Below are 18,581 nucleotides of genomic sequence, written 5' to 3'. Positions count from 1 at the left end.
TGTAAAAATGGTCTATTCTTCAGATTTTCGGGGGGGTGGGAATAGACACTTTGGGATAGTAATATAATTTATACAATAATACAGTTATTTTGGTAAAGTGAATGAAGCTCTCTTGAAATCATACGTTTTCATTGCAAATGGTTTGGAAGTTGTCAAGAGTGTCCTGAAAATGTAAAATATTGTTTCCTATTTACAGTTGAACCATCCTTCCAGCAAGTATTTTGTAGAATGCTTGAATAGCAAATAGACATGAAAACAGTTCAAGTCAATTTCTTTAAGCATTCAACCACCTTTGTTGCTGTTTTCACCATGTAATGCCTTTTCCTTGTCTTATATATGTATGAAAGTTAAATGTAATTTCTTAGTACCATCCTAAAAATGGAATCTAGGTAGGATATTTTGCAACATTTTAGTCTTTGAAAATCCATGATGTAATTTTGGTTTTCATTTTTGTACTTTCTGAGCTCTTTCAGTGCAGTACATCAACTGCTTCAGTACTACTAATTTGGATCAGAATTGTTCTAAAACACAATTGATACCAAAAGAATGAAAAAACCTACTCATCTCATTTTTGCTATACAGTAAATGTATATACAGTTGTGAATATACTGTTGTACAAAGAGAAACTGAAGCTCTCTGCAATCATGTATCTAGTTTGCTGGATGACAAAAGACCAACTTCCTTTGCATAAAATGAGAAACACTGCTGTTTGTCAACCTGTGTCTTGATACAGGTAAAAGTGGATATCTGTGCCCCGTAGTCTCCAAAGGCTCTACAGAAATGTGTGTAAATTAGGGGTAAAAATGACACAGTACAATTACAACAGCTGTGTTTGCTTCTCACATCAGTTTTGTGATCAGACTCTGAACTGGCTATGCTGAAGGATTTTTCGGTTCCCTGTAATCACATGAGCTGTATTGATACCAAGGTCAAGCCATGCATCTCTTTAAGATTTTACTTTGTATTTTACCTCTCAGGTTGGTAGAAGAGGATGTGGGAATGGACATCCCCTTATCTGAGGGTGTACTAAGCCCCAGTTCTACAGAGATGAGACCTGGTGAGAGAAGCTCTAACTCGTTTTCTTAGTTGTATCTTATTCCCATGGCATTTAATTTTGCAGTGAGAAAGATATTTCTGTGCTGGTAAAGAATCAGTTCAGTGTCAAAAAGAAAAAAGTGTTAAGTTTGCTTTATTTAGTCAATTATTTTCTTCATTTGAGAAATAATAATTGTAGTGTTACATTTTCTCTTGTGCATTGTTTAGTCCTTGTGAAGTTTTAATAATCTGTATTATTTACTTTATAATTGACTGCTGTCTAAGCGAACCAAGTTAGAACAGCTTGAAATGGGCCACACAACATATAGGCAAGGGGCAAAGGCATACCTAGCTTTTGTCTTTTTGAAGACTATTTTTATTTAAGACTGATTAAGAGACTGAAGGTTTTTTTATTTCTATTATTGTATTAAGATATTGCATAGTTAAAACTAAAGACATAACTACTTGCAAATCAGCACCATTCAAGTAGCACCAAGTGCATGAGAAAATAAATATTTACTGGGGGTTTCACTCCTATGAATTTTCCCAGAACTCAGCAGTGTCTTGGTTCATAGCTCAAATGACTTGTATATTGCTCTTTAAATTCTTAAGCAGTTTGGTCAGAGCATGTTCAATACCTGATTTTTGTCTGATGATTGCAGAAAACAGAATCTGGATTTTGCATAATTTAGCAGCTCTGAGCTACACTGACTGTTCCTGTAAATGCTTGTTTTATTTCACTAAATAGCAATGTTGATATTTGTGTTTTGTGTTAGGTGGTCTTAAATGTCATGGTGTTACTAAAATTGATCTGTCTCAGTGTGTTTGAAGTGGTTTTTAAGTGTATGGGAGGTGAATTGTGTGTGGAGTAGATAAAGTTCCTTTTTTCCTCGTCTTTTTTTTTAAGAACCTCCCAATTCTCTTGATCTTAATGGTTCCCAACCCCGAAGGATAAAGCTCACTGCTCCAAACATCAATCTCTCTTTGGACCAGAGTGAAGGGTCTGTGCTTTCTGATGACAATTTGGATACACCAGATGAAATTGACATCAATGTAGATGACCTTGACACTCCTGATGAAGCAGACTCTTTTGAATACACTGGACAAGGTAATATTTTAAATTGTAAACACAGAGTTCATCTTTTTTTTCTTTTTACTGCTTACATGATCAGTCTCATGTCTGTGAGGTTATCAGGATGGTTAAAGCATTTGAGAGTTAATGCTAGGCATCCAGGTTATTTTTGCTGTCTGCTATTTTTTAACCTTTCACCTGTGTAAAACAGTATACTTCTACTTTTTTAGAGTGCAGAAAAAAATAGTACAGCTGATCTAATAAAGTAAGAGCAGCTACCTAGAGAGAATCAAATTCAGAGTCCCGTCTTTGTCCAGTACTATAGGACTTGTCTGAAAACAAGAAGAAAGCAATTGATCTTTGTTATAGAGAACGCTGTAGCTAACTGCAGCGCAGCGCAGCGCTGGGCAGCTCTAGCTTACAGTTACGTCAGTAGTACTTGGGAATATAACTTTGTGCAGCTGACATAAGCTGCACCAAAGATCTTGCAGTGTATAAGTGAGGTAGACACAAGGTGCTGAGAGGTCTTCTGTTAGGAAGAAATGTCGACGTTTTATTCCCATGTATGATTGAGAAGCTGAGATGTGGAAGGTGGTGTGCATAGCCTGATAAAGCCAGCTCAGGTGATGGAACGACAGAATTCTTCATTCCAGTTATTTAAATATCGTTTCTCAGGAGAACTAGCCATGCAGTATAGATACACCCTTCACTCCTCCTTTGCATATTAAGGATTTTCTCTCAAAGAAATATGATGTGAAAGTGTTTTACACTGTTTAACTCACTTTATTTACCCTCGTGATGTACAAAATAGGGTGTTAACACTCATTCCTCGCTGGTACCTCATAAAATATACAAGACCTGTAATCACTGATGTGATCATACAGATAATAAGCTATTTGACAGAAAAAGGAGTGTGATCATTTTACAACCTACAGCAGAAAGAAACTTTTAAAAACTGGATCAATTTAAACGGAATTTTCCCATGCATTTACATTCTCTAGTGCTAGTGAGGTCACTTGAGCATACAAGAACAGTTTCATCATTTTAAGTGATATTGCTAAAGAAGCATTACTGTGTACTCAATCATGCATGAGCATCTCTAATGTTACTTCTCATTAGAAGGCCGATATCCTTATGGGTAGATGCAGAGCATAGAGATGAGTTGCTTGATGGTTAGAAGATTTTATAGCAAAGGTTAACACACACACGCGCGAGCTAACCTGCTTAGACTGTTGTGACTACCGTGTGAGAGAAAAGAAATCTCTGCCTGCAGTAGAACAGATTTTGCCTTTAAGCCCTCAAATAATTAAATTCAGCTCTAGTGATTTTGGTGGCAGATGTATTTCTGGCAAGCATTCTTCCCAGTGGTTTTTTTTTGCTGCTTTCTGAATGTGATGGTTCCTTCAGTTCTTAAAGTTGGACCAGTTTCCCTGAACTCCTGTGTGAAGAGCTCAAGGTCCCTGAGTTTTTAGTGACATTTTTGCAGTTGTGTAGTTTGGTTTAAGACATACTTAGTAACAAAAATGTCTTCCACTTAAAAAGAGCCATGAACAGAGAGTAGAAAAGGAAAAAAGTCAACATTTTATCAAAAGAAGCCAGCATAATAAAAGAATAATAAAAGAAGTTAGCTATAAATAAAATGAATTTGATAGCTAAGATTATAGTTTTAAGAAAAGTGAAGAATGGTTTAATTGCATGGTAAATAGCCTTTATTATCTTTGTACTTTTGTACTCTGCCATTAACTAGTATGCACTCTGATGTTACCAGCACTTGGAGTCTCCCACAGTTTAATGTTTCTAACCGGTGTCAAACCCAGGAAAGTAAATAACGAGAAGACGTAGCTGCTGAGACCATAGAGAGCAATGATTTTTAACTTGTCATGATGAGACTGTTGAAAGTCCCTTTAAGCTATGAAAGACAACAGAGAAAAGCAAGACTATTGTCATGGTTCAGGGGTCTTCCTCATCACTGAAAAACTGATGGGTCTGTATTACAAGTAATACTGAAACCCGTTTGTCTAAAAGAATGTTGAAGAAGAATCATCATAACTGCAATATGCAAGAAAATAGATGAGAGCAGAAACACTAAAATACTTGTCTCAAACTAGCACCTGACTTGTTTAGAGATTGGTTGATCATCAGTTTCACAGAGTGGTTTTCTTTTTGTCACTAATACCATACATTTAAACATTCTTTTTCAGAACCCATGCTAGCTTCTGAAATAATTTTTTTATTATAGTTGCTTTAGATGGCATAAGAATTGCATTTCTGAAGACCATACATGAATATCAGTAAAGGCCTACCCCCAAATCAGCATTATTTGTAAAGTAAAAGTGTTTATTATTTTGTCTGCAGATGTTTATGTCCTTTCTGAATTTCACACTAGTGCATCTTTCTCTGCAAAATCAACACTCCAGGCAGTAGAGCAGAGATACTTCATGAGGAAGAGGCAGTCTTGTATAATTTCTATCAAAAAATAATTCATGTGTCTGATTTCAGCATCAGAAGTTTTATCAGGATCTTTGTCATTCTTCATCATCTGCGCTTTCACCAACCAAAAAAAAAATAATTATCAGACCCCAAACACAATTTTGGCACTAGTCTGCAAGTTACCTAGCCCAGCCTCTTTTCACTAAAACTGTTTTGCTAGCTACCGTTCTCTGCCTCAGTCATGATCTTTATAGAGGGGGATATTCTGTCAGTATAATTCCCTAACAATACTTCATATTAGAGACAGAAAATACAAGACAGGCAGCAGTAGAAATTCAGACTTTGTTAGTCATAGAATCATAGAATCAGCTGGGTTGGAAGGGACCTCCAAGATCATCAAGTCCAACCCTTGATCCAATACCACTGTGGTTGCTAGACCCTTGCACGAAGTGCCACATCCAGTCTCATCTTAAAAACCTCCAGGGATGGAGAATCCACGCTAGGCAGCCCATTCCAATGCCTGCTTACCCTCTCTGTAAAGAATTTCTTTCTAATATCTAACCTAAACCTCCCCTGGCACAACTTAAGACCGTGCCCTCTTGTCTTGCTGATAGTTGCCTGGGAGAAGAGACCAACCCCCACCTGCCTACAACCTCCCTTCAGGTAGTTGTAGAGAGTGATGAGGTCTCCCCTGAGCCTCCTCTTTTTCAGGCTGAACAGCCCCAGCTCCCTCAGCCTCTCCTCATAGGACTTGTGCTCCAGTCCCTTTCACCAGCCTTGTTGCTCTCCTCTGGACCTGCTCCAGGACTTCAATATCCTTCCTGAACTGAGGGGCCCAGAACTGGACACAGTACTCCAGGTGTGGCCTCACCAGTGCAGGTACAGGAGAAGAATCACTTCCTTGGGCTTGTTGGCCACACTGTTCCTGATCCAGGCCAGGATGCCACTGGGCTTCTTGGCCACCTGGGCACACTGCTGGCTCATGTTCAGCTTCCTGTCATACTGTAACAAAACAAAAAAATATATACTCAACCTAATATAGAGATTTTTAATAGCTTTTTTGTGTGTACTTAGAGAAATTTGGTATTTCTAACAAATTTTGTGAAATTATTGATAGATTTTAACGGAGAAAACCTTGTTGTAGCCAGGTGGGGGTTGGTCTCTTCTCCCAGGCAACTATCAGCAAGGTTTACAGTTTAAGAGTTAGTACACATATGTGTTTGTGCCTAAAGGTTCTGTGTAGATATATGTGGTATAAACACAGTATACTATCGTATTCCTAATTTCATAAAGATAATTGATTTAAGTTTTACAATAAACTAGTGTGTTTTAAGGATCATATACTTCAGTTTGTATGAGTAGTTCAAGAAGCAACATTAACCAGAGGCATCTGTAGATAACCCAATACATAGAAGGGTTTGAGGACATCTATGAAACATTGTGTTCTTTAGTTCCTGTCAATTAAACTTGCTTCTTTTAGTTTATTCTTAAATCTCATAGATCTCTTTGGTATTTTCAAATAGGATTTTTACAGCTTTTAAAGTATACACGTGTATGTCATTATGTATCTCAATGTATCTTTGTTTACTGTTACCTCGCTTATTGATTTGCAAATAAAATTCTGCTCTTATGACTTCACAGCCAGAATAATGCTTTAAAAAGAACAATTTACTTCAAATATGCGTAATGCATAAAATGTGCAGAATCTTTACGATGAAGGTAAATTAACAATATCTATACAGAATATTGCAAAATAGTACAAAAGAGGAATTTTTTTTTACCCCATGGAAAACACAGTATGTTGTAACAAAAACTAAAGAGGGAAAATAAGTATTTCCAGCTGTGGACATAATCACTTTTCCTGTCACTTTCTCTGTAAACAGCCATTAAATTTGAAAAACTGGAATGCAGTTAAGAACCATCTCGTCCATGTGCAATGGAAATATAGATTTTATTACTTACATCACAGTTTTTCTGAAACTAAGAGTATCCAGCAGAGGGGCTGTGTTTGAGACTTCCTAGTCACTTGTCAGCCATACAGTTTATTTACTGTGGTCATTGTGCCTGTGGACTACATGTGCCTGTTCTCTCAAGGGTGCTCATAGAACGAGTCGGACTGCATGACTGCTCTGTACTTCATATCTATGAGAAAACTGGTATTTAACCTCAGCCACAGTCCTTGGGGGAGGCAACTACTGTGCTTACATGAGGAGTCAGCATGACTGAAGCAGAGGAAGATGGGTGTTCTTCATGTTTTCTGATGGTGATTGTGAAGAGATTGGAGACAAACTGGGAAAAAGTTGAGAAGCTATAGCTCTCTGATAATTCCTCTCTAGACAGGAGGTACTCCTGTGTTCACTTTTAGTTCCTCCTTTTTTTTTTCCAGCATAGTTCTTATACCTGCAACACAAACATTTTAAAAGGCCTATGGTGCAGTAACCAGTGAGCAGCTACTCAGTTTTACCAAGTGGATGCAAAACCAAAAATACCATGGCAATATTCCTCACAGTGATAGTTGCTGATGTTCTTTTTGTGTTCGTAATAATGAAAAGTCTTACAAAATGGATACTTCTCATTGACTGGCTGTCAGATGATCACATTCTGCTCTTACTTATACTAGTACTGTAAGAATCCAGTTAATTCCAGTCATTCATTTCAAGTGTATGTAACAGCAACAGTATTTAGAAGTAATATATACAATATATACAGGAGGAGGTAATATATACAGTTTTGTTTTTTAGAAGAGCATACTGCTACGAAGGATGCTTCTCAGGAAGAATCTGAATCAATTCCAGAGTACACTGCTGAAGAGGAGCGAGAGGACAACAGGTTATGGAGAACGGTCGTTATTGGAGAACAAGAACAGAGAATTGATATGAAAGTCATTGAACCATACAAAAAGGTCATTTCACATGGAGGTAGGAAAAGCCTATAAGTACTTTTTAAATTGATGTAAAAAAATCATGCTTTATTGATCATGATTTCTGGTTTTGTTCTGTTATCATACTGGCAGGGGGAGAGAAAATTTTATTTTTCAGCCTTGGCTTAAAATCAACTTGGCTTTCAATTCAGTGCGGCAATGACTAATAAGTGTTTTAAATTCAAAGCTATTTCAGGAGCAGCAAACTGACATACATGTGTCAGGAGCAATTTGGTCATTGTAGGCTAAAATTGTCTTGAACAAGTTAAAAAGCTTTTGACCTACAGCAAAATAAAATTTTGAAAACATTATTCTGTGGGTTTTGACAAAAACTTTTGCATGAGGAAGTAGAGTGGCAAAAGCAAAGATACAGAAAGCCCTGGGGTTTTCATTCATCTGGCTAAGCTCCCTATGCTGTTTTTCTGCCATTTATAGTTGTTGGCAGCATTTCACCAGGAACTGGTTTATGGGTTTTTTTCACGTAATTTGTTAATGAAAATCAAATAATGTATCGAAAAAACATTTAAAGTAGGAGAATGACCTTGTATGCTTGTTATATTGTCTAATTTGCTCATCTGCTCCGCAGCCTCCTCAGAGAATCACAGAATATGCTGAGTTGGAGAATTTGTAGTTCTGGTGTTACTAGTACACTTTTGTATAAATTAATACAAATGGCTAAATATTACTCTAGATATTAACGTAAGAAAGAGAAACAAAGCTTTCTAAGTGCCTTTTCCTATTTGTCTCAGGTTTAGATTATCTTTGGACTCTGTATCTTTCAAGGACTCTCTTTACTCTCTGTTAAGTAAAGTGTTGTGTAAGGATGAGTTGTTCTATTCCTGCAAAACCTGAGGTAGGCAACTCAGCCTCTCAGAGGTGAGATTTGTGAGTTTATATGAGGATGCTTTTGTCACAGTGTTGTTGATCTGTAACATCATTTAAAGGTCAGCCATTTTTTCCAGTATATTTTCAGTGTTGAATCTCTATCTGGTAAAAGTGACATAAATAAATTATGGTTAATTATATTACCTGAGGATGTGGTTCTCAGATTTGCGCATTTACATTAAAAAGCAGATAAATGCTAGCCTACAGGTATTAATGGTGACCAGTGTGCAGAAGGTTAAATCAGAATTAATAATGTTCAAACCTCCAAGCATTTGTGCACTACCACACCACCATCAAAGATTTATGAATATGATGACACCTCAGACACAGTTTAGCAAACAGACACAGATGGCATAATTTAGGAAACAAACACAAAATACTTTGGGGCCTTGCTAATTGTGTTTATATATTTTTTTATGCTGTAAACTAGTCAATATACATTTGTGGTTAAAACTGTTTCCTAGTAGATGCTGGTGTATATGTGTATATCAGCATTTGTGAAGAATAGATACTAGTCCATTTTAGCGAGTGAATAAGTAGCTCTGGCAGACATCTCTGATGGCAATTGTGAGGTACATAATAATGCACAGTTATCGATGGGAGTCTAGGTAACTCAGTTCAACTCTCAGTATGAAATAATTTGAATTCAAATTTTACGTGTCTGACACCTTGTTTTGTTAGATCACTCAAATCTAAGATAAAGAGCATTAAGTTTCCTTTACTTTTGAAAGGGTGCTGGTCAGTGGAGTTAGCCATTAGACAAACAGTGTGAGATAGAACAATAAGTTTCAGTCTGCCGGTGCCTAAATTGGAAATTTTGCCTCATATCTAGCCAAATCAAAGTAGGTTAAGGACTGGATTAAATGAAGTGGCAAACTGGAGATGTGGAAACCAAAATCATTTTGTTGCATGGATTGTGGGAAGACTTTGCACAGCTCTAATAGTTTCTGCATTATGGCAACTAGGCCTATTCTGTATGAAGTTCGCTTGGCAATACTTTAGTGGAGTGTTTAGAGGGCCAGGAATCTTTTCTTTAACCTCAAGATTAATAATAGATTCTGACTAAAATTAGTTAATTGGAAGTCAAGCAATCTTGATGATCTGATGGTCTATTGAATATTCCTCCCTGACAAATGACAGACAACAGCAAATGCAGAATTTATGTGGTAGCCACAAAATAAGAAAGGGGAGAGTAGACTTGGCAGTGTAGGCATGAGATTGTCTTCAACATATTTCTCTTTGCATAGGCTGAGAATTTGGGCAAATGGCATTTACTGCCTTCTAGTGGTGAATTAAAATGCACTTCTCCCTTGGATGAACATTCCTTCTCTTCAAGCATGTGTGAGGAAAAGTGGTTTAGGCTTATCTGTGGGTTTTTCTTCCATGGGTTGTTAGTTAGCATCTGCACGTAATCATTTTGCTTTCCATGAACTTTGGACTGTTCTGTGTATTTTAGTGGGCACACCTGCCACAATGTGCTCTTACTATCAAACTCCTGTGCCAGCTGGACAGATTACTTTACGGCAGCATGATATAAAATCTTTTAAAGTTTTCTTTTAATTTTATGGAAGGAAAGAAATGTCCTCCCTATTTGAAGCCTGAAGAGGAAAGAAATACTGCTTTATTCCTGTTGTTGTTTAACCCCAGCTGGCAACCAAGCCCCACACAGCCACTCACTCACTCACTCCTCCCTATGCTGAATCAGAAGGGTAAGAGTGAATAAGCTTATGGGTTGAGATAAGGACAGTTAAAGAGGTAAAGCAAAAGCTGTGCACTCCAGCAAATCAAAACAAGGAATTCATTCACTGCTTCCCATCACCAGGAAAGCAGAGCTCCATTGTGAGTAGAAGTGACTTGGGAAGACAAGCACCATCACTCCCAGCTTCCCCCCTTCGTTCTTCTCCCCACGGCTCTGTATGCTGAGCATCATGCCATATGGTATAGAATATCCCTTGGGTCCATTGGGGTCAGCTGTCCTGGCAGTGTCCCCTCCCAACTTCTTATGCACCCCCAGCCTATTCACTGGGGGGGAGAGCAGTACAAGAAGTGAAAAAGGCCTTGGCTCTGTGCAAGCACTGCTGAGCAATAACAAAAACATTTCTATATTATCAACACTGTTTTCAGTGCAAATCCAAAACATAGCCCTGTATTAGCCACCGTGAAGGAAACTAAGTGTATCCCAGTCAAACACAGCACAATTCTATAATAATCTAGCTGAAACAATAATTTGTGCCAAAAACAGGACCATGAGCATTTTAGTTAGACTTAGATGCTGTCCTCTGATATCAAAAAAGCACTGTGGAAGTCTTAAAATCTCCTTTTAGAAGGGTTGTTTAAGTCGTGGTTTTATCCTTTAATTTTTGTCAGGAATGTGTTTCTATCTCTGAGGGAAATGAAAGTTTTCTTCCTTCACAAACATTATCATCTTCACAAACATTATCATCATAGATTCTTTTGAAAAGCTTTTGAGTTGTTCTCTGAGTATATCCAGCTTTGTCTCTCTGCATCATTAGTGCTATCTATTTACAACCATTTCTACAGCATCTTTATAAATTCCCTCCTGATTGCATGTATCCTTTAAGCAAAACTTAAAACTGAAATGCAGGAGTATTTTTTATTTATCATTACTAATACAGGATTGTGGAGAAGACTAACCATCATTAATCCATCACAAGAAGATAATATTTTATTTTGGGTAACAAGGAACATCCTGGACCCCAGAATGGTAGTGCTACAGCTTTGAGGGTTTACAGCTGTTATTAGGCAGTGGTGCAGCCCAGAGAATGCCAGAATTGGATGATTGGAAGTGTCCAAGGTAAAAAAGTAATTTACACAAAACTTGCAAGAAAGGATTTAACTGGTCCCCAGGAGCTCTTAAGGTATAGTGGTATGGAGTCATAATTGTAATATCCTAAAGCCATTGGAGCTGCACAAACCAACTGATATTGGATTGGAAGACTTTGCGAAACATCATTCAAACAATGCAAGACAGCAAATGTAGGAGATTTTCTTTAGCCCCTTATTACTCAATCTGAGGTGAGCATTCAGCACATAATTGCCACAGAGATGCAATGAACCTTAAGTAGAAGGCTTAGAAGGTGTTTTTGCTGGTCTCTATAAAAAGTTTACTAATAGTTGTGCTAAGTGTGTTTTTTGAGAATTCAACTGACTCTCATACGTCCTTATGACTTGATGATAGTTCGTACATTTTCAGTCTGCTTCAGCATTAGACATAGTAGCTCTATTACAGGACTTTGAGATTTCTTTTTAAATTTATCCTGTTAAAAGCCTTTGACAAAGATAAAAATGCCTTTTTGGTTTTTTCCACAGGATATTATGGTGATGGTCTGAATGCTATCATTGTGTTTGCAGCATGCTTCTTGCCAGACAGCAGTCGAACTGATTACAACTATGTCATGGAAAACCTTTTCCTGTGAGTGATACGTAAGCAATGTAGCAGAGTCTTTTGAGTTAGTACTCGTAATTATACAGTGAGAGGTAACCTGTCTTTAATTAAGAGGTAATTTTGGTCATTAGAAGTGGAGTGATCTGAATGACAAGGAAAACAGTAGTTTTAGATAAACTTCTCATTGGAGTATTATTTTGTTATTTTTTATGCATTCACCTTCCAAAATTAAGATGTATTTATCAGTACCAAATCTGACTGTAGTATTTCCCTAAATGTCAAGGAATGCAGTATCTTCAACTCCTTGGGACTACAGTCTTTGCACTGTTTCACTAGTGATTTCCATCTCTCGCTGAGAACAATCAGCTTACACCACTAGACTGTTTTTCACTGTGTGTTGTTGATTGTATATTATCATGATGTATCACTGTATATATTTTTAATATATGCTGTACTGTGTTCAGAAGTCACAGGGCCATTTTTTGACACTTGTTTTTAAAACACAGGATAAATGGCAGTTACTGACACAAACAGCTCTAAGTATGTTTCCTGACTCCAGCTGCTTCTGCTTCATCTAGAAGTGGCAGGGGCCAGTTGGGCAGGACACAAATTTGGCCACAAACCCCCAAATTTATCACAGGAAAATTACTCCTAATAGCAATTTGTTTTGGCAGCCAAAAATTGGGAAGGCAACACTACCCTCAAGTATCTCCAGCTACTTCCACTTACAGCTGTTAAAAAATCAATCTATCTAGTGTTTTCTGTGCTAAAACCCAGTAAGTCATTTCTAAAGCCAGCAGGAGACCTAGCCTTTGCCATTTGCAGCTTACAGGGCACTAGAGCACAGACCAAAGTCTCCTTAAAATTCCAGTCCTTGAAGATGCACTTGGTGATAGCCAATGCCTTTAACATTGTCTTTATGAGTGAAAAACAAGAATGGGTGCTTTAGTTCCTGGTCAGAACAACTGCTATCATTTGCCTGGTAGAGCCTCTAAGAGCCCCATGTAATCTATATCTGATAACTGATATACACAATGCCTAGTGATTTAAAAGGTAGGCAGGAATTACTACAGTGGTTGCAACTTGGTAAGTAAGGAACAAAGCTGAGAATAACTGTGACTGGCATTCAATAGTTCTTCTTTGTCTTCACCAATACCCTTGTCCAGATAGAGCTGGTGGTAAATGGACTTTGCAGAGAAAGCCCTAAGAGCCTTTTCCACATGGCTTGAGGTTACTGCCAAAGTCAGTTTTAAAATAACTTTGTCTGGAGTAGTAGTATAAGAGTGTTCAGGTTGGCTGTGAACCTTCAGCTTATTTTAAGGCTTATCTCTTTGCTGTCTCTGAGACAACAAGAAAAGGGAAAATTAGTTCGCCCCTTTCTTCCAATTGTAGGCCTTTTAATTGCATAGAAGTAGAGGGATTGCAACAGTTTACTAAATGTGCAATAACTCATATATTTAAACATTTGTTAATTCTTTACTATTGAATTATATAGCAATCTGGAGAGACCTGCAAATCACTGAATCTCTTTCCATTTTTAATGCAGCATATTTCTGATGGATAATAATGTACGTGCAATGTATAGGCCACCTCTAGTTTCTGCTTAATAAGTGTCCTCAGTTGCTGCCAAGTTTTGCAGTTACTTTCCCATCTGGATTCCTTTCACATTTCCCATTATCTTATTCTTGTTTGTTATCTTGACTATTCCTGTAAAACTGTTTTTGAAGGATGGAGTTTGGGCCAAAACGCTTGAGACATCTTCTAGAACACTCCTTCTAGATAATGAAGCACCGCACAAAAAATTCTGCTGTTTAATTTGTGGCTGCCTGACACAGTCAACACATTAAAAATTTTTTAGAAGAATCTCAACTTGAAAAATCACACTTTGAAAACAAAACCATTGCTTTGCTTGCAGAGTGAGGAATTTGTTCTAGTCAATGAGAAAAATTCTGTCCACCTTTTCAAATAATAAAGAAATTGCCATTATTATCAAATAATAAGAAATTACTAGATAGGTAAGCTTTGCAAGGAAGCTCAGCATCCTTAAAATGGCAAATGGTCTAACACAATCTAAATTGGATAAGAGCTGTTGAATGAAAGTATGTGAGATAAGTGGGATCTGACTAAAAAACTAGCAGAGATTCTTTTTTGCCATAACAGTCCTTTATGATTGTTCTTATTATAACTGATTATTCATAATATTCACAATTCCCTTTGCCCTTAGTAAACACAGATATTCTTCAGACTGTTTTGGTAAGTACTTACACAAACTTCTGTACGGTTCAATGCCTTTAAAGCACTAGATGTTGTGCCCTGTGAGAAGGGCTAATTTCGTAACTTGTCAGGTGGTCAGTAGGTTCAGTTAAATTAAGCTTTATGCATCAAAATCTCCATGCAATCCCTTGCTTTGCTATTTCACTGTTAGACATGAACCTTTACAAGTATCAGGCAAAAGCAGGGAATGCACAACTGCAAGGTAAGAAAGAGCATTGAAATGCATTGAGTGAGTAGTGATTTAGATGGGATTTATCAAATGCATGGAACTGGTCTACTTAATGGCTGCCTACTTTATGCCCAGGTAAAATATCACTCTCTTTGGTCAGAACTAGATTTCCTACAATTCTTTTAAAGACATTGCATCCTAAGGAATTTCAGGGTCAGATTAGATTGTGAACATTCCCACACACATGTGAAAGGTGCCATTGTGCTGAGGGATAGAACTGCCTTTTGTAGTGAATGCACTTAGGCATTCAGGTTTTTAAGGTGTGACTTGTGGTTTTTCATTCGAGTTTTTACAGAGGCATGCCTTGAGGCTGCTTAGTAGAGAAAACAATTTGAATATTCCTGTGATTATCAGCTGCCAGATGAGGTAGGGACTACTGAGTGGAGCATCTGCACATATCGTCCCAGACAAGAATTTAAAATTGTCCTCGCATTTGACTGAGTAGTGTGCTCTTCTGGGTAGGATGAATGAGTGTTTGGAGTGTTTTGCTCACAAAATGAAGAATGAAGTTATGTCATGGAGTGATCTCTCCCATCAGAAGTCAGGTTGATGGACAAGTTTTATTAGCTTTGAGTTTCAAAGTGTTTGTAGTTTGCAGTCACAGACTCGGTAGCCGTAGTGTGAGGATCACAAAAATTTTAAACAAGTTCACCCCTGTCTTCTCCTGACACTTTTTATTTTTGCATTGAACAAACTTAATCATTGGAAGTTTCTCAGTAGTTAATTTTAGAAGTTCTTAGGGCTTCACATGGTCCTGCCATGTTCTCCCTTGCAAAATCCTGTGATTTAATGTCTTTTTAAGAAACGGCAAAGTCTCCAATGAGATTTGAAAACTCACTAAGAAACAGTATTTTTGTAAGGAAACCACATATTTTTGAAGACAGAGGTAAGACGGTGGCTTTCTAGTTATACATCTACAGGTACCATGGTGACCAGTGCTAAATGTTTGCTTCGGTTTAAAGGAAAAGATAAGCTTCTCTTGTAATAAATTGCTTAATCTGCCTTGATTTATTCCTAGTAGATTGATTTAGTTTGGACTTAAGCAGGTAGTGTACAGTTTGTGCTCACTGACATGTGTACTTTTACCAGTTATGTAATCAGTACCTTGGAGCTGATGGTAGCTGAAGACTATATGATTGTCTACTTGAATGGAGCAACACCAAGAAGGAGGATGCCTGGATTGGGTTGGATGAAAAAATGTTACCAGATGATTGATCGACGGTCAGTAATATTTTCCTTAATCCATTATTTTAAACACTGTCCATTTCTGTTACTCCCCTGTATGCCAGTGTTCACTGTATATGATCTTTCTGTATCTTTTGTGGGGTTTTCTGTTGTTTTTAAGAAACCATTGCTTTTTTACTTAGATTACGGAAGAATCTGAAATCATTTATAATTGTTCATCCATCATGGTTTATCAGGACAATTCTGGCTGTGACACGACCTTTTATAAGGTATGTAATAAATAGCAGTGATTTTCTATGTCCCTAAGAATACATAAGTGCCCTAAATCATCAAACATAGCTGTTAATCTTTCACTGAAGAGTGCTCATTTTATACCTTATGTTTGGATTTTGACAATTCAGTTTCCTAAAGTGAGTGGGGGGAAAAAAGTGATTTAAAGAAGTATCTACTTGCAGACAGCATAGGGATGGTTTTGTATGCTGGTATGCCTATGGAGAACTGGGAATTCAGTCTCTTGAAATTGTCTTGTTTGGAGCCCAGCTCAAAGGCATGTAGAAAAGGGGACTGCATGTAATGAAAATCACCTTATATAAAAAATCCTGGCTATAGGACCATATTAAGCTACAGTTCTTGGTTTTTAAAAATCAGTTGCTGCTCATACTGGAGGACTGCCTGCAACCTGTTGTGTTTAAATGCATAGGAGTTCTGGTTCCAAAAAATATGCTTTGATTAGTAAAAAGGCAGAAAAATTTGTTACTGACTTTGAAGACCTCACATATCACTGAAGCAGATAGGGAAGTATGCAGTTGAAATCCTGAGAGCAGACTGACAGGTGTGAGAAGATGCTTCAGGCAAGAGAAGAAGCATCTTCTACTGAAGCCACACAGTGAATGACATACGTCATGACAGATCTCAGAGAGTTCTGCTCCCAGACTGCAGATGAAGACACTGAAGGTGTCTGTCACAGAGTACTCTGGCCTGACAGGGTAACATTTGGATGGGGAAACATGATTTCTCCTATCACTACCAAAGTGCAAAAGGCAGAGTGTCATAATGGAGCTTCTTCTTTCAGATGTGGTATCTTTTAAGACCGAGGAGAAAGTGACAATTCAAAATACCAGAGTAACAGAGAAACAATACTTGGAATTATCAATAGTAATTATGATTCATTGGTATTTTATTCAAAATGATTACACTGAGCAGCAGTGATTACAGGTTTTTCATTGACAAACAGGAGAAAATGTTTGCTCTAAATAGTTTGGCAAAGCAAATTAGTGGTACAAAACTATAGATACTCATGTCATGGCCAGGCTTTGTGAATGAAGATTTGAGAAGGGCTCTACCCACAATTGTTACAGGCATGCTGGTGGCTAAAGAGGCCAATGCAAGATAGACAAGATCGGTTGCAAAAGGCACAGCAGAAAAACTCCTTGGATGGTATCGGCAGGATACGATTCTTTCTGTGTTGTATTTTCTCTTCGATGGTGATCCTGCATGCATTCTCAAAAGAAGCAACAGTGTTATAGACGGTGTGTCTCCAGACCTCCCGATTGGAGGCCAGAGTAGACCAGCAATGAAGATCAATGTGACCAAGGCTGAGATGTTGCTTCAGGGAGTCCTTCTATCTTCTCTTCGGGGCTCCTCTCTTGCGGCAGCCGGTGGCAAGTTCACCATGAGCACGATCCTGGGGAGGCGGTGGTCCTTCATCCTTGAGACGTGCCCTGCCCAACGCAGCTGTGTTCTCAGCAACATGGCCTCCATACTCATAAGTGCTGCCTATTCTAGAACAGACATGTTAGTTACATAATCTGACCAGTGGATGTTTAGGATTGTACGGAGGCAGCGCTGATGGAAGCATTCTAGGAGTTGCAGGTGGTGGCGGTAGATGAGCCATGATTTGGACCCATATAAGAGAGTAGACAGCACTATGGCTCTGTAAACACTGATCTTTGTGCTTTTCTTCAAGTGTTTATTTCACCAGACTCTTTTATGGAGTCTTCCGAAAGCTCTATTTGCCTTTGGTAATCTGTTGTCTATCTCTCCATCAATCTTACCTTCCGAGGAGATGAGGCTACCTAGGTAATTAAACTGCTGGACTGATTTGAGCTCTGATTGGCCGCTGGTGATATGGGGATGATGGAAGACTTCCTGAGGTGCTGGTTGATAGAAAACTTCTGTCTTCTTCAGGCTGACTTCCAGCCCAAAAAGCTCAGCAGCCTCTGCAAAGCAGAATGTTAAACCCTGCAGAGCTACTTCTGTGTGAGTGACGAGGGTGGCGGTGTCAGTGTAAAGCAGCTCATGGACAAGATGGTTTAAGGTCTTAGTGTGGGCCTTCAGTCGACTTAGGTTGAATAGGCTTCCATCGGTACAATATCAAATGTAGATACTATTTTCTTCACCAGGGTCTGCCGTGACCCTTTGGAGCATCATGCAGAAGAAGATTGTGAATAGGGTTGGTGCAAGAACGCAACCTTGTTTCACACCATTGGTTATTAGAAAGGGCTCAGAAAGTGCATTGCCATATCTGACTTGGCCGTGCTGATCCTCCTGAAGTGAGATGATCATTTTAAGGATCTTGGGGGGACATCCTAAACGTTCCAAAATCTGCTACAGACCTTTTCTGCTCACAGTACCGAAAGCTTTTGTAAGATCAACAAAGGTTACATAGACACCTTTGTTCTGTTCCCTACACTTCTCTTGCAGTTGTCTGAGAACAAATACCATGTCTGTGGTACTCCTATTGGCTCTGAAACCACATTGGCTTTCAGGAAGAAGTTCTGCTATGGCAGGTATTAGTCTGTTCAAGAGTATTCTTGCCAGGATTTTTCCAACAATGGAGAGCAGAGTAATAGCACGGTAATGTGAGCGGTCTGATTTATCCCTCTTCTTCTTATACAAAGTGATGATGATTGCATCACGAAGCTCTGATGGTAGTTCGCCTAGTTCCCAACAGCACACCACAAACTCATGGAATTTAGCATGGAGTGCTTGGCCCCCATACTCCCAGACTTCAGGTGGAATTCCATCAACCCCAGCCACCTTGCCAGTTTTCACCTGCTGTATGGCCTTAAGAGTTTCTCCCACAGTAGGGGCAATATCCAATTGATTCTTCACTGGTTGTTGTGTAATGTACTGAATTGCTGAG

At 38.3% G+C, this 18,581-nt stretch overlaps 1 protein-coding gene across 8 annotated transcripts in view; it reads left to right on the top strand.

The window, feature by feature from the left end:
- Positions 1-18,581, top strand: part of PRUNE2 (prune homolog 2 with BCH domain) — a 144,886-nt gene that overhangs the window by 115,068 nt on the left and 11,237 nt on the right. For 7 of the 8 annotated variants that reach the window (XM_032675256.1, XM_032675253.1, XM_032675257.1 and 4 more), the window contains 6 exons: positions 978-1,057; positions 1,943-2,143; positions 7,279-7,455; positions 11,673-11,775; positions 15,341-15,472; positions 15,619-15,705. In XM_032675256.1, coding sequence (XP_032531147.1) covers positions 978-1,057; positions 1,943-2,143; positions 7,279-7,455; positions 11,673-11,775; positions 15,341-15,472; positions 15,619-15,705 — 780 coding nt within the window. Of the gene's footprint in view, positions 1-977; positions 1,058-1,942; positions 2,144-7,265; positions 7,456-11,672; positions 11,776-15,340; positions 15,473-15,618; positions 15,706-18,581 lie in introns of those variants that run through there. The other variant, XM_032675259.1, reaches the window with a different exon arrangement.

Source organism: Chiroxiphia lanceolata, chromosome Z (assembly GCF_009829145.1).
Source record: "Chiroxiphia lanceolata isolate bChiLan1 chromosome Z, bChiLan1.pri, whole genome shotgun sequence".
Classification (NCBI taxonomy): domain Eukaryota; kingdom Metazoa; phylum Chordata; class Aves; order Passeriformes; family Pipridae; genus Chiroxiphia; species Chiroxiphia lanceolata.
This window is presented reverse-complemented; position numbering and strand designations above follow the sequence as displayed.